At 34.4% G+C, this 21,055-nt stretch overlaps 1 protein-coding gene across 1 annotated transcript; it reads left to right on the forward strand.

Annotated features, from left to right (window-relative positions):
• Positions 1–3,019: 3,019 nt before the first annotated feature.
• Birc2 (baculoviral IAP repeat containing 2) lies at positions 3,020–20,733 on the forward strand. The gene is made up of 9 exons (XM_026392464.2): positions 3,020–3,174; positions 4,456–6,523; positions 6,634–6,733; positions 12,257–12,335; positions 12,939–12,984; positions 16,294–16,536; positions 19,366–19,620; positions 19,896–19,937; positions 20,042–20,733. The coding sequence occupies exons 2-9, from the start codon at positions 5,692–5,694 to the stop codon at positions 20,233–20,235; spliced, it is 1,791 nt and encodes a 596-aa protein (XP_026248249.1). The 5' UTR covers positions 3,020–3,174; positions 4,456–5,691; the 3' UTR covers positions 20,236–20,733.
• Positions 20,734–21,055: the final 322 nt, after the last annotated feature.

Consider the following 21,055-nt stretch of genomic DNA (forward strand, 5'->3'; position numbering starts at 1 on the left):
TGCTACGACCAAGACAGAAAGAGGCCTTCGACTGCATTTTGAATCAAATTGTTCAAGTTAAACATATTATGGTGCTTCAAACTGATGAAATACTAAGCACAAAGTAGAAATATTTACATCTACTAGTACTGAATGATTTCCAGAATTTGAGAAAGGTAGAGAGAAGTATGCTATTTATTTAAGAAAAAAGGATATGAAAATATACATGTTGTATTTATAAAGTAAATACATGAATCATAAAAAGTGTTTTAAGTTATTACTTCTAGGCAGGAAGGGAAGAGAAGGGAAAATAAGGATTTTTTAGAGTAAAGAAAGGGAGTTACGGATGTATGAAAAGGTTTAGGGACTGGGGGTGTCAACCAGTGTTAGAGGGTGTGCTTATCATGTCTAAGGTCCTGGGATCAGTCCCCAGAACTTAAAAAAAAAAGAGGGGGCTAAATAAAACCTTGAATTCCTAAATTTGAATTGGAAGTATCAGTATGAATTAATGATGCATTTTGTTAAAAAAAAAAACAAACCAATATAACCTACCTCTGTCCAAAGACATGTATAGAAACCACAGAACTCCTTAACAGTATGACACAGGTTATGGTCTTTAAGGTTTGCTGCCAAAGAAAACAAAGTGCTATAGGTAAATGGCTTATGAGGGGAATGAGGTAAGAAATGTACAAAATGAGCCTGGAAAGCAATAAAAAGACTACTAGAGTTGTGTCAAAGACTCAGGAGCCAACCTGAATCAGCCCCTACTGACCTAACATGAAACAATTTGGGTACCAATAGTAAAAATAAGTGTAATGGATTACATTGGATTCATAATGATAGCTACTCATTTGTAAGAGTTTTTGTCTAGCAGGAATGTTTTTAAAGTAGTATAAGATAATGATCTAATTTTATTTTCCACTAGAATAGCCTACTAGTCATCTTTTTTCACTAATATGTAATACAGTGTCATTCTTTACTCTAAAAAATCAGACTACCATGTACATATATATGAGTCTTTTTTTTTTTTTTTTGGTTCTTTACCTGCTTCTTTGTACATTTAAAAATATAAGTGCCTTAATTACTATGGCTTTATTATATAACATCTTTTTATTTTTAATTTTTTTTAGTTGTAGATGGATGCAATACCTTTATTTTATTCATTTATTTCTATGTAGTGCTGGAAATTTAACCCAGTACCTCACATATGCTAGGCAAACACTCTATCACTGAGCCACAACCCCAGCCCTATAACTTACCTTGTAGAATGTCTTTTCAATCCTATTTTTCTTCAAAATTGTCTTGAATTCTCTAAATAGTTTTTCTATATAAATATGAAATATGTTAGGATAGCAACCTCAGAAAACATATATAGCCTATTTAAAAAAAATTACCAGCTATGCTATATTGGCAATATGGGAAACAAATTTATTGAATAAATATGTAACTAAATAAATGAAAAACTAGACTCCATGGACATATAAAAGTAATATATATGTAACAGCATATATGTAATACATATAAAAGTAATAGCACAAAAAACAGTGATATTTATTATACCTGAATGATATTACATATTTTTTTGAGGGGATATCTAAGGCTTTTGAGTTTTTGAAATGCAACATCTCCCCTATTATAGTATATTCATTATTTTACTTTTTTGGTCTGACAAGAGCTGAAAAAAGAGAATTAGTCTCAAATTCAGAATGAACAATTCTTGCTATCTATATTTTCCCACATGTTACAAATGCACTGTAACTTTCCAAGACAAATAGTGACCTGAACTAAATATTGAATCACTATCAAGACTCATGTACATTTTTTGAAGTTTTTGGTCATTGGGGATCATGGCATTTCTTTTCTCTGAATCACAGACTGTCAGAAATACTTTCCTTTTCCTATTAACATCGGAACAGAAGATGTCCTATTCTACGACTGACTGGGGCAGAAATGACACGGACCAGAAATGGGAAATGGTTCAGGGTCCTGGAATTCCCCTGGCTGCCTAATCAAGTGGCTTTTGAAATGTTTGCCCCCTGGGCTTCGCAAGAGAAAAGAAAGCATCTCATTTTATTGACACAGACTGCCTCGCAGAAATTAAAATATTGAAAAAGACGTCCCCTACAATACAACAAACACTGCATGCCATTGGGTTGGCACACTGCTAGAAAAGGGGACAAAAGGTTAAGCCAAGGTTAGTTTTTTTTTTCACCTACTATTTTCTGTCACTTAACTATTTAAAAGGGGTTTTGATAATTACTTCTGTGGTCCCACGAGTGTATATACACCATTTTATCCAAATATTCGAAAAATGTTGAGTGTGAGGCCTATTTCATGTTGCTAGAGATTCGTTTTGAAAATAGACACTTTTCACATAATACAGAAAACCAAAACTTTAAAAGTAAACAAAATGTGATCAATGATAAAATGCACAAAGTCTAAATTAATCTGCTGCTGCTGTCATTTTCAACTTACACAGGCGGATGCGGCAAGCTGATGCTATGCAGATGCACTGAGCTCAGAAAAACGGTTCGAATAATTTACTTTATTGAAAAAAAAGGGAAAAAATTCACTAAGACGGATTCATCCGTCACCTTAGACCAAAGGAGGCGTCACACCGTGGCAGTTTTGCCCGGGGCTGGATCCTAACCCAGGCAGCCCGCGGGAAGGTCGTGAAACTTCCCGGGCAATAGTATTCCCTCAGAGTTTCTCAAGATTCAAACGCAACGCTCCCGGCGCGCACGTTTCCCTCACAATACTGTTAGGACAGAGAAGGGGGAACGTTAAAGATGTATCGCCAGGTTCAAAATCGAAACACTAAGTCGTTGCGGACTGCCGCCTTCCCGCGCCAACCAGCCGTTAAGTCCAGCAGGGTAAACACACAGCACCCCGCCCGCAAACATCCTTCCGGGTTGTTCCTCCTCCGGAAACAGAACGTGCCCTTCACCCAGCTCCCGTGCCGTAGACTTCACGTACTTGCGCGGCACGAGATTCACGTCCCACGGCAGGACGTACTGACGTCACCGTGCGTCAGCGTTGGCCCAGCTGGGTTTGGGGTTTGGGTTTTGGGAACGGCAGAACGCCGCGGAGCTGGTCGTTACCCTGCTCTGTTTCGCTTAGACGCAGTTGCTTTCCTGGTGTGAGGAGGTCTCCTAGCAGCCGCCCTGCTTTAGTGCTTTCAGCGCTGGTACTGTGGTGAGTGCACCCCTTTCGGGGCCGGCGGGGACCCACCGCCCCAAAGGTGCGGCCGGGTGGAAAACTGGGTCTGGGGCCGCTCGCCCAAACGTCGAGGGTCGCTTAGGGCACTCTTTCTAGTCTCGCTGTAGCTTTTTTTTTTTTTTTTTTTTCCGGAAACCTCAGTTGCAAGACTTGCAGTCGAAAGGGATATATTTTTAAATGACTTGTTTTCAAGCTGACTCAGCCCTTGAACTTTGACCAAAGTGTTTTCTGTAAGAATTTTTGCAAGATTTTAAACTTGGCCCTCAGTATTTAATATTTTGAAGACAGTTGTATGGCGGCGAGATATCATATTTCAGATAGTTGTAACTGTGCTCTGTCACCTAAGTAATCATATTCTGGGTTCTGAGAAATAACTCGGGGGAAATTAATGGGTAAATCCCATAGTTCCTTTTGTTTTCCCTTCCAGTCTATGCCCCGCCCAGCTACATTTTGCATAAAGAGAGCAAAATCAATACGGCTCTATGTAAATAAAAATCTATAACTTAGAATATAAGAAAGGATCAAGAATGTAGCTCAGGGGTGGAGCGCTTGCCTAGCATGAAGGAGGTCTGGGTTCCATCCCCAATACCTCAAAAAGGGAAATTTTCATACACACACACACACACACACACACACACACACACACCCTGGTGGAATTAAGACAGTTTTATAAGTGGTCATATGGCCAAGGCCAATGTTTTACAGATGATTGTATTTTTTGTTTTTGAATTGCTTTCTGTGGTTGTTCCTTTGGAATTTCGAGGCAGTGTTAGTGTTTCAGGATTTATTAGGTTAATGAGCCTCTCCTGATGCCTTTTACCCTGAGTGGGCTAGGCAGTGACTGGGCATTGAAAAATAATATCTGACTTTTTTCTGTGCTGTCACTAAACAGGTATAGTGGTATCTCTTATTTTTCAACACTGTTCCGTTTTGTCTCCAACAAAGTGCCAGAGATAGTATCTTTATGAAAAGGGAGGGAGACCAAGGACAAAATGTTTTTCTGTGAGGAAAATGTGCTTCTGTCTTTAAAATTGTACATTTAAAAAGATGTCTAGTTCATGGTGTGGGGTAAATTGCATGTATCTATACAAGAGCTTTTCTAATTGGAAAGTTTTGGTGACAAATTGCTGGAATTCAGATGTATTATGTAAAGTGTAGATCATTCTTAGACTTTACTGAATAAATTGAAGAGTGTCTAAGTTCTATGTGCCATGCAATTATAGTTTTCTAAAATACTTTTTTTGTTGTTCTTTTCAGATGTACAGCCCTGAAGAGTTCCCCCCTATTCATTTTTTTCCCCTGCAGAAATGAATCTCATTATGGAAAGTGCAAAGCTTTATAAAGGGATAAAGTTTGAATTTTATGGAGTGTAATTTTGTGTATGAATCACATTTTTAATATATAGTTTTCATAAAGAAAGCTAGTAAATTCTGGTACATTCTGTGTAAACATTGATTCTATTGGTAATATAGTGTTACGCATTTGTGATAACAAAAGAGCTGTCTTGATAAATTGATTCCTCATTTATCATGACTGATACCATATCTGAATGGTCCTTAAATGAAAATCAGTTTATTTAAAATTTTTAATGCAATATAGAAAGTGTGTGTTGTGGAAATTTTATGGCTGATTTTATGGAGAAAATACCGTCAGTTGACCAGGTATAATAAAGAGATATACAGAGTTAAGAAGAAAGACAAGGTGATACTGCAGGAAATAGAAACAAAATAGATAATGTTTAGCAAAGGTAGACAAGTTAACAGTGAGCTTTAAACAACATTCATTTGACATCTCTTATAACAGGTGTGGGACACAATAAGGCTTTGGGTGTTGACTTCCCCAAAAGTTGTTGGCTGAAGCTAATATAACCCACTTAAGTTTATTCTGTGATAAGTTGTGTGCAATTAGCTTTTAAATAATGTGACCCTTTGAAAATTTTAATTACTTATATGCTAGAATAAGATGGGATTATTTTGGATTTCACAATAAAGTGCTTGTAAAGGGAAAAAAGCCTAAATTTAACTTTACTTTTGTGGCATAATCAGTAATTGTCCTTATATCTAGACTTTATAGCTTGTAACCAAAAGCAAATTAAAAAACATAATTTAGGTATTCTATAGTTACTTAGAATTTTGAGAATATAAACTTCTTTGAAAAATAGTTTTAATATCTTTATAAGTGTAAACTTTTTTCAGGCCTTTAAGTCAGTTATTATACCAAATTGTGAGCAAATAGCGTGTAGGTTACTTAAAAGTGTTAATAGAATCCCAAAGTACTCAGAAGTATCTTGGTAATTTAGGAGAAATATAAATCTAGTAAAGAAGGTATGGTGGTTCAACTAAATAGAAGTCTTTGATTTCTTTTTGTGGCAAAAAGTGACAAGAAATTGTATGTGAAAGTTTTAGTCATCAAAAAGTACTTCTTTCTACTCATGCACAAAACTACCTCCAAAGAGTTATCCAAGATCCCTTGCATCAAAAAATAAGGAGTATAATGGAAGACAGCACAATCTTGTCAAATTGGACAAATAACAACAAACAAACAATGAAGTATGATTTTTCATGTGAGCTCTACAGAATGTCTACATATTCAACTTTCCCCATCGGTGTTCCTGTTTCAGAAAGGAGTCTTGCTCGTGCTGGTTTTTATTACACTGGTGTGAATGACAAAGTCAGATGTTTCTGTTGTGGCCTGATGCTGGATAATTGGAAACAAGGAGACAGTCCTATTGAAAAGCATAAACAGCTATATCCTAGCTGCAGCTTTATTCAGAATCTGGTTTCAGCTAGTCTGCAAGCCACCTCTAAGAATACCTCTCCAATGAGAAACCATTTTGCACATTCATTATCTCCTAGTTTGGAACGGAGTGGCTCATTCAGCGATTCTGTTTCCTGCCTTTCACCAAATCCTCTTAATTCTAGAGCTGTTGAAGACTTCTCTCCTCTGAGGACTAACCCCTATAGTTATGCAATGAGTACTGAAGAAGCCAGATTTCTTACTTATAATATGTGGCCCTTAACCTTTTTGTCACCATTGGAATTGGCGAGAGCTGGCTTTTACTATGTAGGACCTGGAGATAGGGTAGCCTGCTTTGCCTGTGGCGGGAAGCTAAGTAACTGGGAACCAAAGGATGATGCTATGTCAGAACACAGGAGACATTTTCCCAACTGTCCATTTTTGGAAAATTCTCTAGAAACACTGAGGTTTAGTATTTCAAATCTGAGCATGCAGACACACACAGCTCGAATGAGAACATTTATGTACTGGCCAGCTAGTGTTCCAGTTCAGCCTGAGCAGCTTGCGAGTGCTGGATTTTATTACGTGGGTAAGAAAAAAATAGCTATATGCTTTTCTAATTTTTTTTCCCCTAATTTGTTTTGACTTATGTATTAGAAAATGTGTATAGTTGATTTTTGGTCCTTTTTTTCCATTTAGATCGCAATGATGATGTCAAATGCTTTTGTTGTGATGGTGGCTTGAGATGTTGGGAATCTGGAGATGATCCATGGGTAGAACATGCCAAATGGTTTCCAAGGTAATATATATATATTTTTTCCTCCCTTTTCATTGCTGGGATACAGGGTCCTTGAACATGTTAGGTTTACACTCTACCACTGAGCTTTAGCCTGAGTTTCTGTCAATGTGTTTTGAATATGCATTCCTACATAAAACTCGGGGCTTGATTAAGTTTACTTTTATATATAACAAAGCCTCATCATGGGTGATTAGTCTTTCAAAAGACCAAATTAAAATGTTTAATCTTTCTGTGTACTTTTCTTCTTTTGTAAGCCATGCACTCTGGATATAATTTAACTTATTTTTGTGACTCATTTGATAGAGCACGAGCGAGCTACAGTGACATACTTCCTTTAGCTATGCTTACTGTCCATAGTTACTACCCAGGAGTCTATTCAGATTATTAAACAAATGGATTAATCCACTTATGAGGTCAGAACTCTCATAATCCCAGTTTTTTGCCTTTGAACATGCCTAACATGAATTTTGGGGAAACCTTTCATCCAAATCACAACAGTACCCCTTATATACTGACACCTCATTATCTCCTACTCCTGCCAGTTACCTGCTGGCAACTTCTTTCTGTCTTTATAAATTTGACTATTCTAGGTACCACCTGTAAGTGGAATCGTGTGATATAGATAATGTTTTCACCTGTGAATGCGTTTCACACTAATGAAGAATATCTTGCAACATTTCAGCAAATTATCCTTTTTGTCATTTTTGTATGATACCTGATGAAAAAGAAGTTGAGGGCTGTACATATAGCTCGGTGGTGGAACTCTTGCCTAGCATGCTCAAGGCCCTGGATAGTCTGCCATAGTACCAAAAAAAGAAAGAAATATTTGATTATGCATCAGTACATTGTTAAAAATTATACTTTGTGTCATCACTATTCATTATATATGATGTAAATTTTTATTTTTGACTCTGAAAAATGATAGTTAAAATTATAATGTAAGACAAAACACTTTAATTTGAAATTTACTGATATTACAATATCAAAAATTGCTTTCAAATTCCAGTGTTTGAATTGCTACATTTTGTCCTTTGTAAAGCAAAACGAAATTCTTAAATTCGTAATTTGTGTTTAGTTTTAAATGGCTAGCAAGGGAGAAGACTTGGGAGTGCTTTCTGGTAAGTACTTTCCTGAAAACAACGGGTTTTAGTTGTGAATAATCTTTACTCTCAGTAAATGAAAAACCACAATGGATAATTATTATCACTATAGTTTAGCACAGTTCACTTACTCATTTGTCAAATATTTAGGTACTGTTTAGAACTATTTTAGATGCCAGAGATTTATCAGACAAATTTCTACCTTCATAGAGTTTATTGGAGAAGGGAGAAATATGGGGCAGCAGGGTTTATTATACTTCATGTCTTTAACCATTAGAAATATACAGTAATCAGTTCAACAGTAAAAATAAGTTAAAGTTATATGAAGGTCAGGCATATAAGACAACTAGCTGTGTAATCTAAGTGATGAACTTGAATCTTTATTGTGTTTATACGTTCTTTACTAACTTCTAGTGTGTGGCTAATACTTTTCAGAGTATTCCGTTTTAAAGGGGAAGGAAATTTTTGTTTATTTTTTAAAAAGGTTTGTTGAGTTATAATTTACATATAGTTCACTTTATGAGTTTTAATGCACTGAGCCATATAATTAGTACTGCAGTTAGAACATATAGAACATTTCCATCAACCCATAAATTTGCTGAGTAGAACTTCAGTGTTCTCATGAACAGATTTTTTATTATTGACTTAATTTCTTTACTAGTTGTAGATGCATTCACATTTCTACTTCATGACTTTAATCATGGTAGGTTATAGTTTCTAGAAATTTGCCCATTTCTTGATTATCCAGTTTTTTGTTGTATAGCAGTTTATAGCAGTTTCTTATGAGTTTTTATGTTTCTGTGATAGCAGTTGTGATGTCTCCTCTTTCTGATTTTGTTTGGGTCGTCTCTCTTTTTTTCTTAGTTTAGCTAAAGCTTTGTTGATTGTGTTTATCTTCTTAAAACACTGGTATGTTATATTAGAATTTTTGTTTTTATCAAGATTTAAAATTTTTTTCCGTTTCTTCTTTGATCCATTAGTTGTTGAGGTACAAAGAGTACTGGCTTTTGTCCTCTTATTGATTATTTCATACTAGTATGATCTGTAAAGATACTTGAAATGATTTTAGTCATCTTGAATTTGTTGTGACTTGTTTTGTAATCTAATTTATGATCTGTCCTGGAGAATTTTCTTTGTGTGGTTGAGAAGAATGTAGATTCTTTTGCTGTTGGATGAAGCCCTCTGTATTTCTATTTGGTTCTGTTTGGTCTGATGTGTAGTTCAAGTCCAACATTTGCTTACTGATTTTTCTCTCTGGAGGATCTATCTATTTTTGTGAGTATGGTATTAAAATCTCCTACTGTTGTTATATTGCTATCTATTTCTGTTAAGACCTTTGTCTCATGTTACAGTTTGTTTAAATATAACTATCTCTGCTTTCTTTTGATTTTTATTTGCACAGAATTTTTTTTTCTACCTTTACTTCCAAATTGTGTGTTCTTATAGGTAAACTGAGTCTCTTGTAGATTTTTATCCACTCAGCTACTCTGTGTATTTCGATTGAAGATTTTAATCCATTTACATTTAAACTAATTATCAGTATGTAATGACTTACTATTGTCATTTTGCTAATTGTTCTCTGACTGGTAGTTCTTTTATTTCTCTGTTGGTGTCTTTCTTTGTGATTTGATGATATTCCACCATGTGCTTTGTTTTCTAACTCTACATCTTTTGTTACCAACTGTAGGTTTTTGCCTTGTGGTTGCTGTGAGACTTATGTAGAACATGTTATAAACATAACAGTCTATTATAAACCAACAGTTTAATTTCAGTTGCATACAAAAATTCTCCCCTTTTGCTCTACCCCCTCCCCCTTACATTTTATGGTTTTGATAGTATTACATCTTTCTTTATTATATATCCATTAACAAGCTATTGTAGCTATAGTTATTTATATATACATATATGTTTATTTATATAAATAACTTTGGGCTTTGTGCTTGCTGGGCAAGCACTCTATCACAGCCATACTCCCAGCCCCTTTTTTCTTTTTGACCATTATATATTAAAGTGATTTACATATAGTCATTACACATTTTGAGTATTCTGAATTTTATTGCATTATTTATCTTTTTTAAATATATATATTTTTAGTTGTAGTTGGACACAATATCTTATTGATTTATTTTTACGTGGTGCTGAGGCTTGAACTCAGTGCCTCACCCATGTGAGACAAGCACTCTACCACTGAGCTACAACCCAGCCCTGCATATTTATCTTTACCAGTAAATTTTACACTTTCATGTGCTTACATGTTACTAATTAGTATCCTTTTATTTCTGCTTGAACTCTTGGACATTTCTTAAACCATTGGTTTTGTTTTGTTTTGCCTTTTTTTTCCTCCCTATTTTTTGTGGTGCTGGGCATTAAACCCACAGCCTCATGCATGCTAAGTAGATTACCTGTAATTGAACTACATCCTTAACCCTCTAGTATTCCTTGTAAGGCAGATTTAGTGGTATGAATTCCCTCAGCTTTTTTTTCTGGTAAACTGTATGTCTCTTTCATGTTTTTGAAACAGACATTTGCCAGGTAAAGTCTTGATTTGTAGGTTTTTATTTCCAAACACTTTAAATATATCCTTGAACTCTTTCTTGACTTTCAGAGTTTCTGCTGAGAAATCTGCTGGTAGCCTTTTGGGGTTCCCTTGTATGAAATGCGTATCTGTTCCCTTGCTGCTTTTAAAATCCTCTCTTTTAGCTTGACATGGTGGTATTCCCCTATAGTTCCAGGTGTTGGAGGCTGAGGCAGGAGAATTGCTTGAGTCCAGGAATTCAAGGCCAGCCTGGGCAACATAGTAAGATCTCACCTCTACCAAAAAAGCAGTTCTCATTTCATTTTTGATTTTTTACAGTTTATTTTAATATGCCACAGTCCTCTTTGGGTAGAATGTGTATGGGGACCTCTGAACTCCCTGTGCCTGGACATCCATCTGTCTCCCTAGATTTGGGAAGTTTTCAGCTCTTCTCTAATCTTTTTGCCCATTTTGCTTTGAACTACTTGTGATCCCCCTTCCTCAGCCTCCTGAGCCATTGGTATAACAGGCGTGCGCCACTGCACCCAGCCTCATTTTTTTTTTTTAAACTACAACTTTTTTTGGTGGAGAGTAGCCTTGCATGTGTCCTGTGTGTTTTTGTTTGTTTGTTTGTTTGTTTTGTTTTAATGGTTTTTTCTTAGTTGGATTGGCCACAATACCTTTATTTTATTTATTTATTTTTATGTGGTGCTAAGGATTGAACCCAGTGCCTCACACATGTTAGGCAAGTGCTCTACCCCTGAACCACAACCCCAGCCCCATGTCCTGTGCGTTTATTGGCACAATTAACTCTTGTAGACTTTCTGTACTGATTTTGTTGAGAAAATATCTTTATCTAGGGTGAGTGTGATAGCATTGACTCTGTAGGATGCCTAGTGGCATAGTCTCTATATGACTCTGTTAGCTGAAGTCATTATGAGTGAGGAGTGCAAGGATCCTGTATCCAAGGAAACAGCAAGGGTTGTTTGGGTCTTTGGTGGCAAAGTTGCTGGAGACTGGATTTCTTTTTCTCATGGGAAGTATCATGGCCAGTAGCATCTCTCTTGGCACCAATTCTACTCTCTTGGGCAGATTAAAATAATAAAACCTTTTCATTTATTTAACAGTGGCTTTTGAAGAGCAGATGCTTTTAATTTTGTTGGTGTCATTTTTTCAATTTGTTTCTTATGGATTATGTTTTTGATCTTTTATTAATTTTTTTTCTTTTTTTTTCGTGCTGGGGTTTTTCTGTTTTCTACTAGAAGTTTTATTGTTTTAGGTCTTTCATTTAGAAACTTGATATATTTTTAGTTTATTTTTGCATATGATATGAGCATCAGTCAAAGTAGGGTTTTTTAGCATATGGATATCCAGTTATTTAACACCATTTGTTTAAAAAAGAAATAGAATGGTAGTAGATGTTAAATGAACTGCATCTTGGAACAGCTTTGAGAAGCTGTAGTAATTTAAAGACAGGTGTTTGAGAAACAGTGTGAGTAGATGAAAATATTTGATTTTATATTTTCCAGAGGGAATATGGTAGATTGTGCTTCAAATATAATTGAAGAGTAAATGTTATCGAAAGTTTAGCAGTTAATATAATATGAAAGATAAAATTTTAGGAATACTGATTTACAATTTCTGTAATACTGTTAAGCTTGATAAGTAAATTGTGTTTAACAGTTTTTCAGCTTGTGCTCCTTTCTAGGTTGATATCTCTTTTGGTGTGTTAATTGAATGATAGAAAATATCAGAATATATCACATATTAAGAATGTGTATGTTTTATGATAATATTGTTTCTCTAAATGTTTTTGCTATGAGTTGTTATCAAGTAGGTTTGAAAGCTACTTTTCTAGAATAATCAGATTATGCTATTGGTATAAAACATATTTTTCTTATGTTTTAGGTGTGAGTTCTTGATACGAATGAAAGGGCAAGAGTTTGTTGATGAGATTCAAGCTAGATATCCTCATCTTCTTGAACAGGTAGATATATTTCTAAAATTAATAACATTGAATTCTGCTATGTGATAATTACAGAAATATTATTAGAAGTGATATTTACTTCTGTTTGCTTATTAATTCTAGTTACATAGTTTGTGTCTGTATTAATAACACCTGATATTTAATTTTGTTACCAATGTGTTTGTTCAGGGCTCTTTAAAAAATGTTGTTTTTAGTTTTTTGAAAAATTGTTATCCTACCACTGAATAAATTTGCAATGGGGTTGAAGAAGGATTTTAGTGGCTTTATTTTTTTTCCAGGAAACAAACAGAAAAATAACTTGTTAGAGGTTGAGATCTTTTGATAGTAATCCAGTTCAAACCTTACTGTCCAGTAGAATGAGAAAACATTACTATATCTTCTTACTCCTGAGGTGGGAAAAATACTTGAATTCTAATTTGGAATTGAGTGAAGTTTAAGGAAGGATACATAATTATGGTAAAACAAAGCAAAGTGAAGTATGCAAATTACCTGGTTTTCAAAAGACCATATACATTTATTTAAAGTAAACTTATTGTAGTGCTACTGTTCAGATTGTTTTTGAGATTACTGATTTTACCTTTTAACTTTTCTCCTGTTTCATAGCTGTTGTCAACTTCAGATACTACTGGAGAAGAAAATGCTGAACCAAGTATGTGTGAAAGTATTTCATATATAGAATGAGAATGTTTAAGAATGTTAGGAATGAACATATGTTTAAAAAAAAAAAAAGAAAAAAACAAGGGGATGTTTCTGAAGCCATAGGAAAAAATGCTGGGAAATTAACAAATATTATGTACATACTAAGATTCATGACATGTTAAAGGATTATAGAAAGTTTTCCAGTATTTAAAGTACTGATAATTCCAACTGGGAGACAAGACACATGCAAACAACAACAATAAAAAACAGCTCAAAGCAAGGTCAAATGAGAGGTACAGATATGTCCTCCTAAGAGGAAAAGATTGTTGTGACTACCATGATTTAGAAACGGCCCAGTTTACATTTGAAGTAAGAATCAAGTTAGATATTAGGTATTAAAGTCAGATATATAATTTTTCAGTGCAAGGATATCTTTGAATTAGAACTTAATTTTAGCCATATCTGTTAGTATTTAAATGTATATATGTACATACATTATGTGTCCAAAATTATTAAAATAGTATACCGTTTTATGTACTAATCACATCTGCAAGGGGTGCACTCTGTTCTTCACACAACATTTCAGAAGGAATTTGCAGATTTGTAACTAAAACAGAGAAAAGTGACCAAGATATGTGAGTACTAGAAACTGACTTAGAAGGACTGGATAAAGGATTAGGTAATATTTGAACAGAAGGAGTATCTTGGTACATGGTAACTGTCTCCTGTAATGGAGCTGGGAGAGATAAGATAAGTCATGGTACTCATTGTTGTTATTTAAAATTTGTAAACACAGCTGTCAAGTGGACTGTCCTGCAATCTTGCTGCAGTTCCCTAATAAAAATGACTTTGCCAGTCTTCAAAATGGCTGTCTCACAAACAGAACCACCAATCTACATTATATATCTATATTTTTCTTTCTGTTCTTCTATAAAACATGAATTGTTCTTGTCCTTAATCTAAGACTGACCCTTTTGCTTATTCTCTGGATTCTTCCCCCTTCCTACCAGTACTGGGGGGATTGAACCCAGGGTACTTTTACCACTAAGCTGCATCCCCAGCCCTTTTTATTTTTTATTTTGAGACAGGGCCTTGCTAAATTGCTGATTGCCTTAAACTTGCAATCCTCTTGCCTCGGCTTCTCATGTCACTGGGGTTACAGACATGCACCACTGTGCTGGCCTCATTCTCTGGATTCTGTTATGATGTTGCTTTGGTAGTGATTTGCCTTTGTCATAATCACAGAGAACTGCAAGTCTATAATATGATCTGTTAGTTAGCTTTTGATGTAGTTGAATGCTTTATCCTATTTTTTTCCTTCCTGTTTTTGTTTTTGCATCCCGCTGCCCCTTGTAACATTCCACATACTCTGCCCACATAGCAGAACCTCAGCCTGTACCCGCCCTGTGCCTGTGCTTTGCCCTCCTTAACATACCCTCTTTCTTAGCTTCCTTGATATTAGACTCTTGGTTTTCTCCTATTTTCTTCATTGATCATGAACAGTTTTCTTTGCTGCTTGCTTTTTCTCATTTCTAAATGACGGCGTACCCTTCCTGTTTAGCCCAAATTTCTTTCTTTTTCCTAGCCCCAGCCTATAATGTTCAACCATCTGTTTAAATTGCAAAAATACTTCCCATCTTATAAGATGTATCAGAGTTAATATTGCAAAGCAAACATTTCTCCTCATCCTTTATTCCTCAGATTTGCTCCTTTTCTGGTCTTCCCCATCTCAGTTAATTGTACTTAATTAATGGTATTTGCTAAGGTTAAAAGTTCTTAGTTTGTGTATTTAATCTATTAGGAGCCCTTATTTCTGTCTTCACAACATATTCCAAATATGACTGCTTTGTAACCATCTCTGCCACTATCAGTCTAATCCATAATATCATCATCTGTCATAATATTTTAATAGTTTTTCCTGTTATTCATTTTACCTTATTTTCCACAAAGCAACCAGAGTCACTTTTTGAAAACAAAACAATTTTATCAATCCTCAGCTTAAAGCCCTCCTAGAATATTCTAACAAACTTAGAAAAAAACAAAAGATAAATTTCTTACGGGCCTCTATATCATCTGGGCATTGTCCTCTCTGATCTTTTACCAAGCTTTTCCCTTGTTTTAAGGCTTTTGCACTTGATTCTGTTAAGAGACTTCTTTTCAGGTATTCCAGTAGCTCACTCTTTCCTATCATTCAGGTCTTTGGTTTTGTTTTTATGGTGCTGGGGATCAAGTCTTTGTTTTGAAGTTTTTTCTTCAGATAGGGATTCCACATGGATTTGAACAAAGTTGTTCAGAATGCTTTTTTGACAATGTATGTTTTATGTTTATTGGAACAATTTTCCAGCAGATGGCAGTACAGTTTCTCGAAGAAGTATGGCTGTAATTTCACAAAATGCCATATGAACTAGCATTTACCCTGTTACCAGAAAATGCTTCCCCAACTACCCTCTCTAAATGGCCTCCTGCCTCCTACTTTCTTTTTTAATCACTTATTAATTTTTTCCTTCAGAGAATCTGTTTCTATATAAAACCATATTACTTGCTTACTGTTTTAACCACATTTTTTATTACTACTTTACACACATTTTTGGGTGAACCAGTTTTCTATTTTATTATACTTTTTCATTTTATATTATTTGGTTCCAGCTATCCACAAGCTAGATAGTTTCTTTTTATTCTTCCTGTGCATACTCTTTTTTTTGCAGGGGGGGGGGGATGTAAGGGTTGAACGAAGGGCCTCATGCATACTTGGCAAGTGCCTGGAGATAATTTTTCACTTTTGTTTTTATAGCATATTGTTTTCCAAAAATGAATATAAGAATCATTTGGGTGAATTTTTAAACCGTAAAATTCCTTTCTCAGATATGGTGACAGAGGCCTGTAATCCCAGTGACTCAGAAGGCTGAAGCAGGAGGATTGCAAATTTGAGGCCAACCTGGGCAACTTAACCAGACCCTCTCTCAAATAAAAAGAGCTGGGGGTGTGATAAAGTGGTAGAGCACCCCTGGATTCAATCCTCCATACTGGAAGAAAACAAAAAAGAAAAATTCAAATTCTTCAGCCTTTTTTTCCTAGAGAGTCCTTCATTAAATAGGTCTAGGTTGTAGTCTGGGAAGTGGTATTTTTAAAAGGTATACCATATTAGCCATTATAGATTTCAGATTTTTAATAGAGTTATAGGTAAATTGATGCATATAATTCATCTTCCTGACCAGGATGTGAGAATAAAGGTTATGTCATAGTCATTTTTTCCCCCCATAGTTTATGGAATTTAATACCTTATGTGGAATTTAATATTAGCAAATGTCTTTTCTAATAGTTGTTCATTTGGGACCTGGAGAAAGTTCTTCAGAAGATGCAGTCATGATGAATACACCTGTGGTTAAATCTGCTTTGGAAATGGGCTTTAGTAGAAGTCTGGTAAAACAGACAGTTCAAAGTAAAATCCTAACCACTGGAGAGAATTATAAAACAGTTAATGATATTGTATCAGCACTTCTTGATGCTGAAGATGAAAGAAGAGAAGAGGAGAAGGAAAGACAAGCTGAAGAAATGGCATCAGGTATTTTGGAATGTTAATTATCTACATTATTTTTCAGTGAAGTTACTCGCTGACTCATGATGCAGGACAGCATCCTTTTCTCGTACCCACTTACTACTGGTAACAATTCTTAGGCGTTTCTAAACTGTATCTTCTCTACTACCTCTCTCAGTTGCATCTACTTGAAAACCACTGACTATGGCATTTTTCTGTATGATTATTTCCTGTTAAGATTCTCTAAGTTATACTAATCAGAATTTTTAACAAAAGCTCTTTTCTTGAGCAATATTGTATTTCTTCTTCATACATAACAAATTTTAATCATTTTTAAAGGCAAGATTTTAAAATTGGCTGCAGATATTACTTCTACTTTTTAAAAAAGTTCCTTCAAATAATATTCTTAATATATTTTTCTCACCAACCCTTGTTTAGGAGATCCTTTTATACATATAAAAGGATCTCCTAAACAAGGGAACTTAGAAAGAAATCCTAGGGTTTGATGAGAGCCCTCTGCCCAACCTGAGGATGGTATGGAACTGATTTTGGTATTCATCTAGATTGTTTTAAGTCTCAGCCTCTCAGAACAAGTAATCATGTATTTCTTAAACCAGTATTTGTTGCATATAAACAGCAGTGCTAATACTGTGCTAATCTTGGTGATTGTTCTCAAGGAGCATGTAGATTAGCTGGGAAGAATCATATGCAAACGACAGGATTAAAGAGCTAAGAAAGATAAATGTTGCATAATGTAGTTTAAATTGCAGTATTGGGTTGTAAGAGACTGTTCTTTTTAAGTTTGTAAAGTAGTTAGGAATAATTTAAGACACCCTTATTGTGTGGCCATGGAGCAAAATGTTTAAGACCCGTGAATTGAAATAGATTTGTTTAAATTCTGGCTTTTTTCAGTTACTAGGTTAGCAGTTTGTTCAGCTATAAGCCAGCTTTCTGATCTGTAAAATATGGACAGTAATAGTACCTATCCCACAGGGGTACTGTAGGAATTAAATGAGATATTTGTAGTAAAATACTTGAGCACAGTGCCTGGCACATAAAATTTCTTTTCTGTTAATTTTTTGTTTTTCCTCTGAGGAGAGAGAGAGAATTTTAATATTTTATTTCTTAGTTTTCGGCAGACACAACATCTTTGTTTGTATGTGGTGCTGAGGATCGAACCCAGGCCGCATGCATGCCAGACGGGCGCGCTACCGCTTGAGCCACATCCCCAGCCCTTATGTTAATTTTTTATTGTTGTTTTGGTGCTAGCAATTGAATCCACAGCTTCATGCATGCCAAATATACAACACTACCACTGAAGTGCACATGCAGCCCATCTTTTTTAAGTATATTGATTTGGAAAGTACTAGTGGCTGGTAAAAGAAAGGATCTGAGGAAAGTGAAAAGATTTAAGGATTATAAAGCAGTTAAGCTCATGTAGAATTACTGTTGTCAGTGTACTTACCTTAATTTTGTGTCTCCAACTTTGTGTATGTTTCAGAATAGTCTTGAATTATGGATATGGGAAGGTTAGTATGTGAAAGGTCAAATAAGGAACAGGGTAAAGAGCTAAGTGTGCTAATCAGAGAGCATCATTGGAATAACCTAACTGATCTGTAGATTGGAATGGGAAATAAAACCAAGAGACCGCTCTTGTGCTAGTAGAATTGGGAATGATGTGGGGATTTTGAAAAAATAAAAAACAAATTTGTTGGCAGTGAGGCACAGGTTGTGGTCAGAAAAGGAAATTTCATAGTTTTAAAATGAATAGATCTGTTTGTTTCTAGAAAGTTGTAAATGGGGAAGGAAACTGGACTTTTTATAATTTATTTCTAGTGAGATTTATACCTTATAGCAGTGTACTTTAAAAAAATGTTTTAAGTCTGAAAATAAGCAGCTTTATAGTGATTGGGGCTGCGAAAGGAAGAATTATGAATAATACTATAGCAACTTATATTCCATAATAGTAAATTACTTATGAAATTTTATGTGATTTGAGATTAAAGGAGAAACATTTGCTTTTTAATAAAATCAAGCTTGATTCATACGTAATTTATTTTAAAATTTCTATAAATGTAGATAGTTTATTAAAAAAAAAACAGCCAACTATGTGCCAGATATTGTACTAAATTCTTTTTGTACATTAATCCTCAAAACAAACTCCAATAGACCGTTATTTGTATTTACAGATGAGGAAATTGATTGAGGTATATGGATGGGGATGTTAGAGAACTTGGCCAGTAAGTGGCTAAGCTTGCATGGGAACCTAAGTCTTATCTTGACTTTGTAGCTGAAGCTCTGCAAAATTATAGTTCTGCTTTCTGAGTATAAGATGTTTAAAAGAACCACTGGTCTAAGACACCTGGTTTTGCAGCTTATTTTGGACAAGCCACTCATTCTTTTCTGAGTCTTTTTCTCTATCTAAAAATGGAAGGCAGTAATACTTGCCTTGTTTGATTGTTAGGGTATATGTATCAGATGAAACAATTGATATTCGAATGCTTAAAAAAAGTAAAGTGATATAATGTAAATAGAAGTATTATTGATTCCATGGTGAGACAAATTCAGAGGTGAGAATCATTTACTACCTTTATATTTGCTGCTTACTGTCAACAGAATAAAGAAAACGGGGTTCTAATATGTTAGTATCTCAACTTTAAAATTATAGAAATAGAGACCCTTATTTTCTCTACTGTTTTATAATCTTCTGGAAGTTTTCCAAATGACAGACTTTAGAATGCAAATAAGTCATTTTGTTCTTTTTCAAGCCCTGTTCAGTAGGGTTAGTTGTTAATGACTATGTGATTGTAGTGGAGGAGTTTAATGGATTTTTTTTCTTTCTTTTTTAAAATAAAGATGATTTGTCATTAATACGGAAGAATAGAATGGCTCTTTTTCAACAGTTGACATGTGTCCTTCCTATCTTGGATAATCTTTTAAAGGCCAACGTAATTAATAAACAGGAGCATGATATTATTAAACAAAAAACACAGATACCTTTACAAGCAAGAGAACTGATTGATACCATTTTAGTTAAAGGAAATGCTGCAGCCAACATCTTCAAAAACTGTCTAAAGGAAATTGACTCTACATTATATGAGAACTTATTTGGTGAGTTTGTTGGGAAAATCATTTTAAGAAATCCTTAGTATTATGTTAATGTTTCTGACAAGCAGAATAAATCCAATTAAAAAATTTAACTTCTGCACCAAAGGGGGTGTCTTTTATTGTCCAAGTAATATACCTAAATGTAATAGTTCTTGATAATATATAGCTTTCTGTAATGATATTTGTATCGTTCATTGGATAGTATGTGAAAAAAAAATTAAACAGTTTTGTATTTACCTTCATAGAATGATGATTTTTGTATGCTTTTCTTTCCTCAGTGGAAAAGAATATGAAGTATATTCCAACAGAAGATGTTTCAGGTAAAATAGATTTAAGACTTAAAACCAATGTGAAATATTAACCTTTTTTTTGTATCAGATGTAAAGTGAAAACTGAATTTCACTAAAGTTCTTTTTGTTATTAGGTCTGTCACTAGAAGAACAGTTGAGGAGATTACAAGAAGAAAGAACCTGCAAAGTGTGTATGGACAAAGAAGTTTCTATTGTGTTCATTCCTTGTGGTCATCTGGTAGTATGCCAGGAGTGTGCCCCGTCTCTAAGAAAATGTCCTATTTGCAGGGGTATAATCAAGGGTACTGTTCGTACATTTCTCTCATAAAAGAATAGGCTATATTTTAGTCTTTACCAAAAAGCCTTTAAGGTGTTGTTGAACATTGCAAGCCATCTAAAATTAAAACAAGGAATGTTTGGTTCTTTATTTAGTAACATTTATGTTCTATTCTATTTAGGTATGAATAATCTTATTTCAAAAAGAGATAGTATTGTATATTTAATCTTAATCCGTTTAGTTTTAAGAGAAGACTTGTTTTTCATGAACTAAATCAGTATGTAAGTGTGAACACAGGAAGAATTAAAGGAGTAGTGTCAGTGTTGTTATGGGTCATTTCAGGAGTTACTGGATTTGGTATTTATGAAAGCTTTGAGTACTACATTACAGTATAGTTGAAAAACTGTAAATTAGTAACACTGGAATTCATCAGAGTTGTTGACAGATTCTTTGGTGCTTTTTACTTGTTTTGTTAAGTAAGGATTTTTCTGTTACTGATAAACAATATTTCCCCTAACCTGTGAGAAACAATAAAATGCTTTATAATTATTGTATCATCAAAATTTATTTCTTTTACCCTATTATAAAAAGTAATTTTCATCTGTGTTTACTCATTTGCTATGAAGTAAAAAATTGAATTCATGAAACAAATTATTGTTTTTTAAATATGATTCATGGGAATTCCCTTAAAAGACAATATAGTTGCTTTCTATAATATAGATAAAATGTTGGATTAAAACTGAATCATTATCAGAAACTCTTAGTAAAATTAGATAAATCTACATTTATTTTTTTAAAATAAAAAATAGCTTTGTTGCATAGGTGTTGATAGGGTGAGCAGATAGGAAATGGACAACTGTAGGTACCTCCT

Source organism: Urocitellus parryii, chromosome 4 (genome assembly GCF_045843805.1).
Source record: "Urocitellus parryii isolate mUroPar1 chromosome 4, mUroPar1.hap1, whole genome shotgun sequence".
Classification (NCBI taxonomy): Eukaryota; Metazoa; Chordata; class Mammalia; order Rodentia; family Sciuridae; genus Urocitellus; species Urocitellus parryii.